The sequence below is a fragment of the Crocuta crocuta genome, unplaced genomic scaffold (assembly GCF_008692635.1).
Source record: "Crocuta crocuta isolate KB4526 unplaced genomic scaffold, BGI_CrCroc_1.0 scaffold6, whole genome shotgun sequence".
NCBI classification, from domain to species: Eukaryota; Metazoa; Chordata; class Mammalia; order Carnivora; family Hyaenidae; genus Crocuta; species Crocuta crocuta.
This window is the reverse complement of record NW_027531917.1, coordinates 2,028,725-2,042,161: the sequence shown is the minus strand read 5'-3', so window position 1 is coordinate 2,042,161 and position 13,437 is coordinate 2,028,725. Positions and strand designations below refer to the sequence as shown.

Sequence of the window (13,437 nt, the reverse complement as noted above, 5' to 3'; positions counted from 1 at the left end):
CACATCACAGGAACATCACAGCCAGCTAGGCAAACACCACCCCACACCCCATGCCACAGCTGAGCCATAGCCAGCCAGGCAAGTGCTATATCCTTCCCACCCCAGCCCAACACAGTCAGTGAGGAGACACCATGACCTCACCCCTGCCAAAAATATATCACCGACAGCCTGGGCAAGAACCCCACCCACACACTCCCCACGCCACCTCCCAGCATGTGCATACAACCCACACAGGGATCATCCATAGAATACTTGGCTCTGGTGGCTAGAGGGGATTGTGTTTCTGGCACCCAGGGATAAAATCACTACTTAAGACCACTCCTACAAGACTCATGGAGGTAGACGATTTCTCTAATACATAGAAAACAAACACAAAGAATCAGATAAAATGAGGAGATAGAGGAATATGTTCCAAGTGAAAGAACAAGACAAAACATCAGAAAAAGACCTTAATGAAATAGAGAAAAATAATCTCCTTGAAACAAAGTTCAAAATAATATTCATAAAGATGCTCACCAAACTTGGAAGACTAAGGGATGTGCACAGCAAGGACGTCAACAAAGAGAAAATATAAGAAAGTACCAAACATAAGTCACAGAACTGAAGGATACAATAACTAAAAAGTACATTAGAGGCTTTCAACAGCATTTGGAAGAAGCAGGAAAACACAGATCAACAAGCTAGAACACAAAGCAATTAAACTCACCCAGACAGAGCAGCAAAAAGAAAAAATAATTTTAACAAGTGACAATGCCTTAAGGGACCTATGAGAAAACATCAAGTGGAATAATATACACATTTTAGAAGTCTCAGAAAGAGAAGAGTGAGAGAAAGAGGCAGAAAACTTATTTTAATAAATAATGGCTGAAAAATTCCCTAATCTGAGAAGGAAACCATCCAATTCCAGGAAGCACAGAGATTTCCAAAAAAAGATAAATCCAAAGAGATCTACACCAAGACACACTATAATTAAAATATCAAAAGATAAAGAGAGACTCTTAAATCCAGCACAAGGAAAAACAACAAAAAAAATTATTAAGTGCGAGGGAAACCCCATAAGGCTGTCAGCAGAGTTTTCAGCAGCAACAATGCAAGCCAGAAAGTAGTGGCATAAAGTTTTCAAAGTACTGAAAGGAAAGAATACTCACCTACAGTGAGATTATCATTCAGAAAGAGGTAAAGATAGAGTTTTTCAGATAAGCAAAAGCTAAGGGAGTTCATCACCACTAAACAGGCCTTACAAGAAATATTAAAGAGACTTCTTTTAGTTGAAAAGCAACGGAACTGATTAATGACAAGAAAACATGCAAAAGTAAGTCTCATAGGAAAAGTTAAACATATTATAAAAGTAATGGGTTAATCAATTGTAAAGCTATCATAAAGGTCAAAAGACAAAAGTAGTAAAATTAAAACTGCAATAATCAGTTAAGGTATATATAAGATAAAAAGATGTAAAATGTGACATCAAAAGCATAAAACAGGGGCACCTGTGTGGCTCAATTGATTAAAAACCTGACTCTTGATTTCAACTGAGGTCATGATCTCATGGTTGCGAGATCAAGCCTGAGGCAGGCTTGGATTCTCTCTCTCCCTCTATCTTTTCCTCCCCTAGTCACATTTTCTCTCTCTCAAAATAAATAAATAAACATTAAAAAAAATATGGGGGGGGATTAAAAATGTAGAGTGTTGAAATGTATTCAAATTTAAGTTGCTATCAAATTAAAATGGACTGTTATGTCCATACATACATATACATACATACATATACATATGTGAATCTCATGGTAATTATACAAAGCAAAACTTGTAGTAAATACATAAAAGAAAATTAGAAAGGAATCTAAGTGCAATACTAAAGAATGTTATCAAACTACAAGTGAAGAGAGAAAAAGAAGGGACAGAAGTGAACTACAAAAAAAAAAAAAGGCAGAAAACAATTAACATAATGCCAATAAGTAGATACCTATCAATAATTAAGTATAAATGGACTAAATATCCTAATCAAAAGACAAAAAGTGGCTGAGACAAGGCTCATCTATATGCTGCCTGCAAGAGATTCATTTCAGAAGTAAGGACATGCAAAGGCTGAAAGTGAAGGGATAGAAAAAGATATTTCATGCAAATGAAAATGAAAAGAAAGCTGGTACAGGTGTACTCATCACTCTTTTATTACAATAAAAGAGAAGGAAAGGCATTACATAATGATAAAGGGGTCAGTCTAACACCATCATAGGGTCTGTGGCTGCTTCCACTGTCTCACTTGTCCAGGAGGTACATACAGCCAACATGTTAATCAATTAACTAGAAATGTCTCTTTTGCATTGGCCACTCAAGAAATAATTGACTGGAATTTGGACACTAAAGTCAATGCCTTATAAGGGGCAGTACTGTTTATCAGAAATGAATTAAGTTTTCTAAAATCCCATTTGGCTCTTCGATGTCACAGGAGTATAACTGGATCTGTGTTACTCCTCTCCAACATAATGATACCATCCACACTTGGGAGAATATCCAAAATCACCTACTTGGTATTTGGAATCATTCTAATTTTAGCATTGATGTCCAAACCCTTCATGAACAGATTCAGGATATTAATGCATCCTCTACCTTTGTCTCTCCTTCACAGGTTGCAACCTCATTTCTACAAGAGCTACAAAATTTCTTTAGTGCTCAGGAACTAAATTCACTCTTGACAACTATTGGCATGGTGGCTGGAGTGTTAGTGCTCATATTGTGCCTTGTGCCCTGTATCTTCAAAATAACCAATTGAGGCTTTCACAGGGTAAACTTTGAGCTACACGACCTTAATTTACAAAATAAGAAAGGGGAAGAGATGTTGGGAGCCTTTCTGAACTCATAAGTTGAGAATACTCCTTGTGAGGTTGCACGGTCTCTTGCCGTCAGATGGCGACCGATATCCACCCCCACTCAATTATTTCTGCTTGAGCACTGACCCCCAAGGTACCTTGTTAATTGATATTGGAAGTAACTGTCCCCTTATTCTGGCCCTGGTATGATGACTGCACCCTGTGAAAGAAATTATAATAGCAACCTCTCCCTTTGTGATTATGGGAACAGACATCTGTCTGCAGCAGGTCCTGTTCTCCTTGATACTTCCCTTGTTTTACTACCTTTGTTTTTCCTTCCCAGGTAGCAGTGTCCTTTCTAGATGGACTGCATAATTTTTTCAGTAATGTAGCTTCCTTTTCTTATAAATATCAGTCTGATCCTTGGAGCCACATTAATTGTCCTTTGTCTCTTTCCAGTCTTTAAAAATATATAATAAAAAAGGGGGATATGCTGGGAGCCTCACTGGCCTCGCTGGATGACAGCACAGCGAGGAAATGGTAGCGTTTGCATAGCTCCTGGCATGAGAAACGAAAACTGGTATCTCCTTCTGCTACTACTGGCTCATGTTGGAAATGAGGTTGCTGGTATTGACCAGGCCTCACAATATTCCAGATCAGACTGATATTCCCCACACAGATTGCTCATAAGGAAAAGCATAGTACTGTCTTTTCAAAAAGAGACTTCAGATGAAAGCATTGTGGATGATTGTCAAAAGGCTCTTCCTATGGGCCTTGCAGATCCAAGACTTAGATAATAAGAGGGGCTAAGAACACAAGTTACAATTGAGTCTGGCTCTGAGACAAAGACCCTAATTTAGAGTTAAGGACAGATATCCACCCCCACCCACTTGTTTCTGCTTGGAGCATTTTCTGGCCTTGAATATGCTGATTGCTCCCTGTGAAGGAACCTATTGAGGAACTTCTTTTGTGATTATGGGAGCAGAGGTGTTTCCTGAAAGACCTGTTTGATCCCTGCCCACAAAAAAGTAACTTCACCCTTTTTATGCTAAAAACCATGTCTGGTATGGTAAAGATACCTTCCTTCCCCATAGGATAAACATCTAAATCCGCTACCTCAATCACTATTAATAAAGGTTATGCATGAGTCTTCTACAAATCTATGTTCTGGGAAATTCTTACATATCAAAGAAGTTTGTTATCAGAAATCATTGTTTAAGGCAAATGCCAATTCTGTGCCATCCCCCAAACACTTAATTATAAAATAAAGTTGAGCCCCAGTCAGAGCAGAGATGCCTGCCTGGTGACCAGAAAGATTCTCGGGGCTCTCTCACCCCTCCCTCGCCGACACCGGCCATCCTTCAGGGACCCCGGGGCCCCAGCCAGAACCAGTCTCCGACAAGTTTTCTTTAAAAACTAGTGGCTGAGACTTTCCCAAATATAGGGAAATTTTGACCATCCAAGTTCATAAAGCTCATAGAACCTCCAGCAACTTCAACTCAAAAAGACTTTCTCCAAGACAGATTATAACAAAACCATCAAAAATCAAAGACAAAAAGAGACTCTTGAAGCAACAAGAGAAAAACTTCTGACTTACAAGGGAGTCCTCATTATGCTATCAGTGGATTTCTCAGTAGAAACTTTAAAGCCAGTACAAAGTGGGATAGTATATTCAAAGTGCTGACAGAAGAAAACTGCCAATCAAGAATACTTTATCCAACAAAGCTGTCCTTCAGAAATGGAGAGATAAAGATGTTCCTAGATATACAAAAGCTGAGGAAGTTCATTACTACTAGACCGACCTTCCAAGAAATGCTGAAACTGAAATAAAAGGATGCTAATTAGTAACATGCAAATATATGAAAATATACAACATACTGGTAAAGTAGTATATAATAAAATATTGTAATGTGGGTAATATTGTGTGTTAACCTCTGAACTCTAGTAAAAAGGTTAAAGGACAAAAGTATTAAAAATAACTATAGCCATAATAATTTGCTAATGAATACAATATAAAAAGAATTAAGTTGTAATATCAAAAAACAAAAGTAGAGGGAAGTAAAAGGGTAGTGTTTTTGTATGCCATCAAAGTTAAGTTGTTAGCATAAAATAGACTGCTATATCTCTAAGACGTTCTATGAAAGCCTCATGGTCACCATAAAGCAAAAACCTACAGTAGATACACACACAAAAAAGAAGAGAGAATCAAAGCATTCCACTAGAGAAAATAATCAATTCACAGAGAAGACACCAGGACAGAAACAAAGAAACAAGGGAATTACAAAAGGGACAGAAAACAATAAGATGGCAGAAATAACTTACTTATCAAGTTACTCTGAATGTAAATGGACTAAATTCCCCATTCAAAGGGTAAAAGATGGCTAAATATATAAGAAACAAGATCCAACTATATGCTGACCACAACAGACTCACTTCAGTTAAAGATACATAAAGGCTCAAAGCGAAGGGATGAGAAAAGATATTCCATACGTAAAGAAAAACAAAGAAAGCAGGTATGGCTATATTTACATCAGACAAAATAGACTTTAAGTCAAGAACTGTAACAAGAGACCAACCAGGTCATTATATAATAATAAAGATGTTAATTCATTAAGAGGATACAACAATTGTAGATATAATGACACCCAACATTGGAGCACTGGTATATATGAAGCAAATATTAACAGATCTGAAGAGAGAGGTGGATAACAATATAATAATAGGGGATTTCCTCACTTATCATCAGAGAAATACAAATCAAAAGCACACTGAGGTACCACCTCACACCTGGCAGAATGGCTAAAATTAACAACACAGCAAACAACAGGTGTTGGTGAGGATGCAGAGAAAGGGGAACACTCTTGCACTGTTGGTAGGAATGGAAACTGGTGCAGCCACTCTAGAGAACAGTATGGAGCTTCCTGAAGAAACTAAAAATAGAACTACCCTATGATCCAGCAATTTCACCATTAGGTATTTACCCAAAGGATACAAAAATGCTGGTTCAAAGGAGCACATGCATCCATTATTTGTAGCAGCATTATCAACAATAGCCAAACTATGGAGAGAGCCCAAATGTCCATCAACTGAGGAATGGAGAAAGAAGATGTGGTGTATATATACATACATATATACACAACTGAATATTACTCAACCATCAAAAAGAATGAAATCTTTCCATTTGCAATGACGTGGATAGAGCTAGAATTTATTATGCTAAGGGAAATAAGTGAATCAGAGAAAGACAAATACCATATGTTTTGACTCATATGAGGAATTTAAGAAATAAAACAGATGAACATATATGGGAGGCAGGAAGAGGAGAGAGGAGATAAACCACAAGAGAGTCTTAATGTCAGAGAACAAACTGAGAATTGATGGAGGGAGTTGGGTGGGAGATGTGCTAGATGGGTGATGGGTATTAAGTAGGGTGCTTGTTGTGATGAGCACTGGATGTTGTATGTAAGTGATGAATCACTGAATTCTACCCTTGAATGTTGCACTGTATGTTAACTAGCTAACATATGAATAAAAGAATAATAAGAGACTGCAACATTCCCACTTCTAATAATAGCTAGATAATCCAGAGAAAAAAATCAATTTTAAAAAATGATGTATTTGAACTATACTTTAGACCAAATGGACATAACAAACATATACAGGACCAGATGGTTTCACTGGTAATTCTACCAAACACTTAAAGAAAAATCAAATCCAGTACTTCTCAAATCCTTCCCTAAAATGAAACAGGAGTGAACACTCCCAAACTTATTTTACAAGGCCAGCATTACCCTGATACCAAAACCAGACAAAGATACTACCAAAAACACAAAGTGCTAAACCAATATCTCTGATGAATATAACATAAAAATTGCCAACAAAATATTAGCAAATTGAATTCAAGAGCAAATTAGAAGAATCATATACCATCCTACCAAGTCTAATCTTGCCTATTAAAGATAAGAAACTGAGGTTCATAGAAGTGAAATGCCCACAGTCACAGAAAATAGAGGGAAAATTCAGAGCTACACTCCTGAGTTTCCAGAGTTCTCAGTCCCAGTGCTTTCCCACTATACCAGACTGTTCACTAGGAAATACATACAAATGTCTACTATATTGGTAGGAACATAAACTGGTATAGCCATTATGGACAATAATACAGAGGTTCCTCAAAAAATAAAAAATACAATTACCATATGATTCAGCAATCCCATTTCTAGGTACATATACAAAGGAAATGAAATCAGTCTATCAAAGAGGTATCTGCACCCTTGTGCCATGGCTTCACAATAGCCAAGATACATAAACAATCTAAGTGTCTTATCAGTGGATGAATGGATAAAGAAGATGTAATATATACATATATATACCTATATATTACACACACATACAATGAAAGTATATATACTTCTTAGTCATGAGAAAGAAGGAAATCCATTTGTGACAACATGATACATCTGAGAGCATTATGGTAAGTGATATGAACTAGATGAAGAAAAAATACTGCCTGATATCACTTATATGTGGAATCTAAAAAAGGCAAACTCTCAGAAATAGAGACAAGAATGATGCTTTCCAGGGGTAGGGGGTGGGGACATGAGGAGATGCCAGTCACAGGATACAAACTTCCAGGTATAAGATGAATAAGTTCTTGGGGCGCCTGGTGCCTAAGTTGGTTGGGCATTTGACTTTGGTTCTGGTCATGATCTCATAGTCCACGAGTTCAAATCTGGGCTCTCTGCTGACAGCTCAGAGCCTGGCACCTGCTTTGGATTCTGTGTCTCCCTCTCTCTCTGCCCCTCCCCCGCTCACTCTCTGTCTCTGTCTCTCAAAATAAAATAAAGACATAAAAAAGTTCTTTAAAAAAAAAGATGAATAAGTTCTGGGGATCTAATGTTAAACATGACTATAGTTAAACATGACTATAGTAAACAGTTAACATACCTGAAAATTGCTAAGAGAGTAGATCTTAAGTGTTTTCACCACAAAAAAAAAAAAAAGGTAATTATGTGAGGTGATGGAGGTGTTAACTACCCCTACCATGGTAATCATTTCCCAATATGTACATGTATCAAATTACCACATACATTTTAAACTTATACAATGTTATATGTCCATTATATCTTGGTAAACCTGAGAAGGAAAAAAAAAAGAAAAACTAATCTGGATGAAGAGAGCAAGAGTTCAATTCCAGGTACATGAAAAGACAATAAATTCAAATACAGAGTGTGAAATGAAAAAAATTAAAAATGCCAGCTTTCATATTGCCAGAAGCTCAGTTACTTAAAAAACCTTCTTCTTTTGGTTTATAAATCTCATGTTAGGAAAAGAGGTACAATATTGTAATTTATTAAAAATACATATATATATGGTCTTAGTGTCCACAATTCTTGGCTCAAAGATCCCAAAACCCTTGGAAGTTTCTAAGTATTAAGAATTACTAAAGTGTATTTTGTTACATTAAAGAAGTGACTTTTAGAGGGCACCTAAGGATGGGAGCTTGTTGCCAATGAAACCAACAATGTGATTAAGGGGTTGGAACATTCAGTCCCACCTGAGAACTCCAGGATAGAGAGAGGGACTAGAGGCTGAATCAGTTACCAATGGTTGATGATTTAAATAAATACACCTACATAATGAAGCCTCCATAAAACCCAAAAGGATAGGATCCAGAGAGCTTCTGGGTTGATGAACACCTGGAGACTGGGGGAGAATGGCACACCTTGCAAGCTCTGCACCCCTTCCCACATACCTGGTCCTATGCATCTCTTCCATCTGGCTGTTCCTGAGCTGTATACTTTTATAATAAATCAGCAATCTGGTATGCAAAATGTTTCTCTGAGTTCTGTGAGCCATCCTAGCAAATTAATCAAATCTGAGGACAAAGTCATGGGAACTTATGATTTATAGCTGGTTGGTCAGAAACACAGGTAGCAACACAGGCTTGCAATAACGTGTGTCTGAGGTAGAAGTGCAGAGGCAGTCTTGTAGAACCGAGCCCTTAACCTGTGGAATCTAATGCTATTTCTGGGTAATTAGTGTCAGAATGGAGTTGAATCCTTGGATACCCAGCTGGTGTTTGGAGAATTAGGTGGTGCTATGTGGGAATACTCTCCCTTCACACACTGGAAACTGAGTTTCAATACCATCTTAGGGAGGTAAGCATATGCATGTGTGTGAATAATATAAAGTATCAAATTTTAGAACTAGAAAAGGACTCTTGAATCATGTAGTCTAATAGTCTTGCCTATTAAAGATAAGAAACTGAGTTTCATAGAAGTGAAATGCCCACGGTCACAGAAAATAGAGGAAAAATTCAGAACTACACAGGGACTTCTCTGTCCCAGTGTTTTCCCCATTATACCAGACTGTTCACTGAGAGATACATACAAATGTCTATAACCAGATGGCAAAAGGATTCCTAGAAGAGAAACGTGAGCTAACAGCCTTGGCAGTCCATTCTCAGTCAGGTTAGCAGATGTCTCCAGGTCTATAAGACCCAGGTAAACAGAGCAGAGAGATAGAGGAAAGACCATTTTCTTTTTCTTTTTAATGTTTTTTAAAAATTTTATTTATTTTGAGAGAGATAGAGAGAGGGGGCAGAGAAAGAGGGAGGCAGAGGATCTGAAGCAAGTCCTGAGTTGATAGCAGAGCCTGATGCAGGGCTCAAACCCATGAACCATGAGATCATGACCTGAGCCAAAGTCCGACCCAGATGCCCCAAGATAATTTTCTAATATGTAAATATCTGGTATGTTGAATACAGAGGCTTTTTGGATAGACAAACAAAGAAAAAAAAGTTTCTTCCTTTCCCATTTATTTTTCTAGCATCTAAAATCATACATGCATTCAAGGAGAAGTAAGGCGGCCACTTGCTCAATGCCAAGTTTGTTCCTCAAAAAAGTAGTTATGATGACCATCATACCATATAGGGAATTGACTTTTTTCCCTCTTACTTATCTAAAACCACTTCAAGAGATGTGTTAAAACTATTCATTCATCCAGCTGAGTCAGGCATATTTATATCCTTACAAATTCTACATGTGCATTTTTTCAAAATTCCAAGTGAAATGGCTTAAACCCTTTAACCCGTGCTGAAAAAATTGAGTTTTATCAGACATTTCCTATGACCAGACACACTCTAGGAAGGCAGCTCAATCTTCAATGAAAAAGAAATCCCCAAATAATATACACAATTTCAGTGTCTACAAATAATCTGCTTTTCCATTCCATAAAAATTAAAAGTAAAACAATACATAACATCTTTTTTATTATTATTTCTAGGAGAGAGAGAGAGAGACAGCGTGAGCAGGGGAGGGTCAGAGAGAGAGGGAGATACAGACTCTGAAATAGGCTCCAGGCTCTGAGCTAGCAGTCAGCACAGAGCCCGATGCGGGGCTCGAACCCACGAACCGAGAGACCATGACCTAAGCGAAAGTCAGACGCTTACCCGACTAAGCCACCCAGGCGCCCCCATAACATCTTTGATGAAAATCCAGTCACAAGGAGGCCACATAAAAAGTAAAAGGAAACAACCTGACTTTTTAAATAAGGATGACCATCTAATCTACTCCAAATAAGTACCCCCTAGAAAATAGCTTAGCAATGAAGCTTTGTCATACGTTGTGAAAGGTATAACATACACATGCCAGCAATAGCACTTCATTTATTTTCATAGGAATAGGTGTTCCTATAGTAACAAATTCAACTCAAGAATTCTTTTAGTTCAATGTAGTATATTAACTTAAACCGGCCAGTTTCACATCTGTGTATGCCAGTTCAAAAGCTTTCTAGTGCTATAGAAAGCATACTGTGCAACATGTGATTTTTCCAAGTCAGGATGCCAAAAGGTGTCAAATTCAATATCTCAACATTCCTACCTCTAAAATAATTTCTAAAAATCAAATCCATAAAAAAAATTTAAATCTCATTTTTATGAAAGAACAAAATCTTGTTAACAGTTGCCCAAAAACAGACGAAGGAAAACCAATAACCACACATTTCTAATTAATCATTCTTTTTTTTTTTTGTGCATTATCATCCATTAACATTCCACTGTCAACTCAAATTGTTTCTTAATGCCCCACAGTTATCACTATTCAAAAAACTGAAGGGTTGGCTTTGATGCAAATGGAACCACATTATAGGCACCATGAATAAACACGTGAGCCCAGTTAGTCAATGCTTGTCATCGCTGAAGGGGCATCCCCTTTTAGTCAAACCCTAGCCACTTTCTGCAACAGGGGAATGTGAACCTAATTATACCAGGTCATCCTGGTTTTCAAAAGAAGTTGGAAATCTGTATTTTTCTGTAAAACTATCCTAATTGCTAAATATTGGCTTTGTAAAAACAAAACAAAACAAACAAACAAACAACAACAACAAAAAAAACTGGTCCCAAAGCATATACTTATAGCTGCATCCAGCTGGCAGGTCTCCAGTTTGCAACCTCTGGCTTATATTGAAACTCCTATCATTATAACATCATTCTCAATATCATCACAGGTCTGTGGTTAGAGAAGCCTGAGATGAATGATTAGAAGGCAAGAAGACTAGTGATGCCATGTTCACAGTGAATCGCCGTTTGCCACTGCGTCCTGAATAGACCTCTATGACAGTATCACCTTATTTGTGTAGACATCTGTCTACTTGACTGGAAACTTCTTGTAGGCAAGTCCAGCCCTTGGCACATGAAAAGCACAAAATAAATATATTTGAATGAATGAATAAGTGAATGAATAAATAAACACCAAATAATGTAATCTCTAATGTCAATCCCCCTTAACTTTCTTTCTCCAATATGGAACTCAATAAAGAGTATTTCTAATGACATCACATTTCAAAATTGAGTTGCTGAATAAGTGAGTAGAAGAAATGGCTGCATATATCAATGGTTAAATGAATTTTGGGGAGACTTTATAAATGTTCATTGAAGGATTAACGTCAAGAAACAAATGTTTTAAAAAGCTGATATGAGACAGAAAAGTCTCAAGAGAGTAGCAGTAGGGAATGTAGAAGGAGCTCCCTACTGTGTCTATGGGATAACAAAAGACTCATGTATGCATTGTAACCAGCTAGCCTCTAGTGGTGTTGTGGTTGTGGTTGTATGGTTGTCAGTGCTGTTTTTGTTTCAACTACACTGGAAGCCAGTTTGTTTTCTACTAGATGCCTCTCTATAGGTGAAGTGGCAGGTGGAGGTGTGGAGAGGGTAGAGGATCACCCAGGGGAGCTGCGTGGTGAGAACAAAAAGGAAAGTTCATTCTATGCTCTTCCTGTGAAATGGGAATGTTTTCAGTCCACGTTAAAAGGAGGCCTGATTTTGACCCCTCGTCATTTGTCAGCTAGCTGTTATTTTTACTGTTCTTTCTTACTCTTCCATACACACATTATTCTATATGCTTTGAAGCATTTTTGGATTTTTCTTCAATACAGTTCTTGGAGCACAAATCTATACTCTGTCCCTATGTGCTTCAATTTATAGTCTTGGCTATAAAAACTATTTCTGAGTAACTTATAGAGAACAACTCAGTGGGCACTTATAGCGTAATTATTACCAAATACAAACCATAAATAAGTTTTATACCACATGTGGAGCTTGGCAATTAACCACCACAGACTTCATTTAACCACTGCAGAAGGCTTAAATTTTCTTAACCAATACTTGGGACTCTGGAGCTGACAACTGTGAATCATGTTCCAAGGATGATGTAAGAAAATATCTGAAATGGGAACAGCTCAGGAAATTTACATGTTGCCAAAGTAAGCAGGTGAGTATACCAAGAAGAAAAGTTTAAAGGCCTAACTCTAGGCAGAAAACATAGAAACATACTTACCATAATGGATGGTAGGGTTGCCTGAAGACTTGAACTTTGGATGTTCCAAACTAGGTCTTCAGTTTCAGGAAGTAAAACTCCTCTCACTGAAGGAAGAACAATATAAAAAACATTTTTAGTTGAGACACTGTTGTATTTGAGGTTCAGGAACTAAAAACCAAGTTGTTCCATTTTACAGTTTAGATTTGGCACAACAGACAAAGGAAACTTGCTTAGAAAATCTCTGTTCTTTATTCAGATATTTTACTTATATTGAGATAGGGAAACTGAAGGACTCCATAAAAATCTGCTTTTTGCTCTTTTTCCTGCTTCTATTCTTACTAGGACTTACATCCTCACTTTACACATGCCTTACAGAACAGTGTATGTCCTCCTTGTAAGGGATAAGGAATTAATGATTTCTTTAGAGCCTTCCAGCACAATAGACAACATCTAAGGAAAGACCACACAAGAGTGACCAGACAAGGTCATCATATCCATATTCCAGACCACCGGTACTAGACATCTCAATGCCAAGACCCGCTGGCTCCAAGGAATGTGACTTATGAAGGACCCCTGGACCCCTGTGCTTGTTCTAGCTGATTCCTGGATGCCTGAGAGGACGACATGTACACCAGACCACAACCCTCAGTAAAAACCCCAGACTCCCAGCAAAGACAAGACTGTCTCCTCTCCTTTTCCAAGTCTCCCAGATACATCATCTGTATCTGTTCACTCACTCTCTCTCTCTCTCTCCATATGTATATTCTATATATATATATATATATATATATATATATATATATATACGTATTCAA

At 37.5% G+C, this 13,437-nt stretch overlaps 1 protein-coding gene across 1 annotated transcript in view; it reads right to left on the bottom strand.

Moving 5' to 3' along the window:
- IMPG2 (interphotoreceptor matrix proteoglycan 2) overlaps window positions 1-13,437 on the bottom strand; it is a 78,646-nt gene that overhangs the window by 19,900 nt on the left and 45,309 nt on the right. The window contains exon 11 of the mRNA XM_077774892.1: window positions 12,641-12,726. Within this exon, the coding sequence (XP_077631018.1) occupies window positions 12,641-12,726 (86 nt within the window). The remainder of the gene's footprint in view (window positions 1-12,640; window positions 12,727-13,437) is intronic.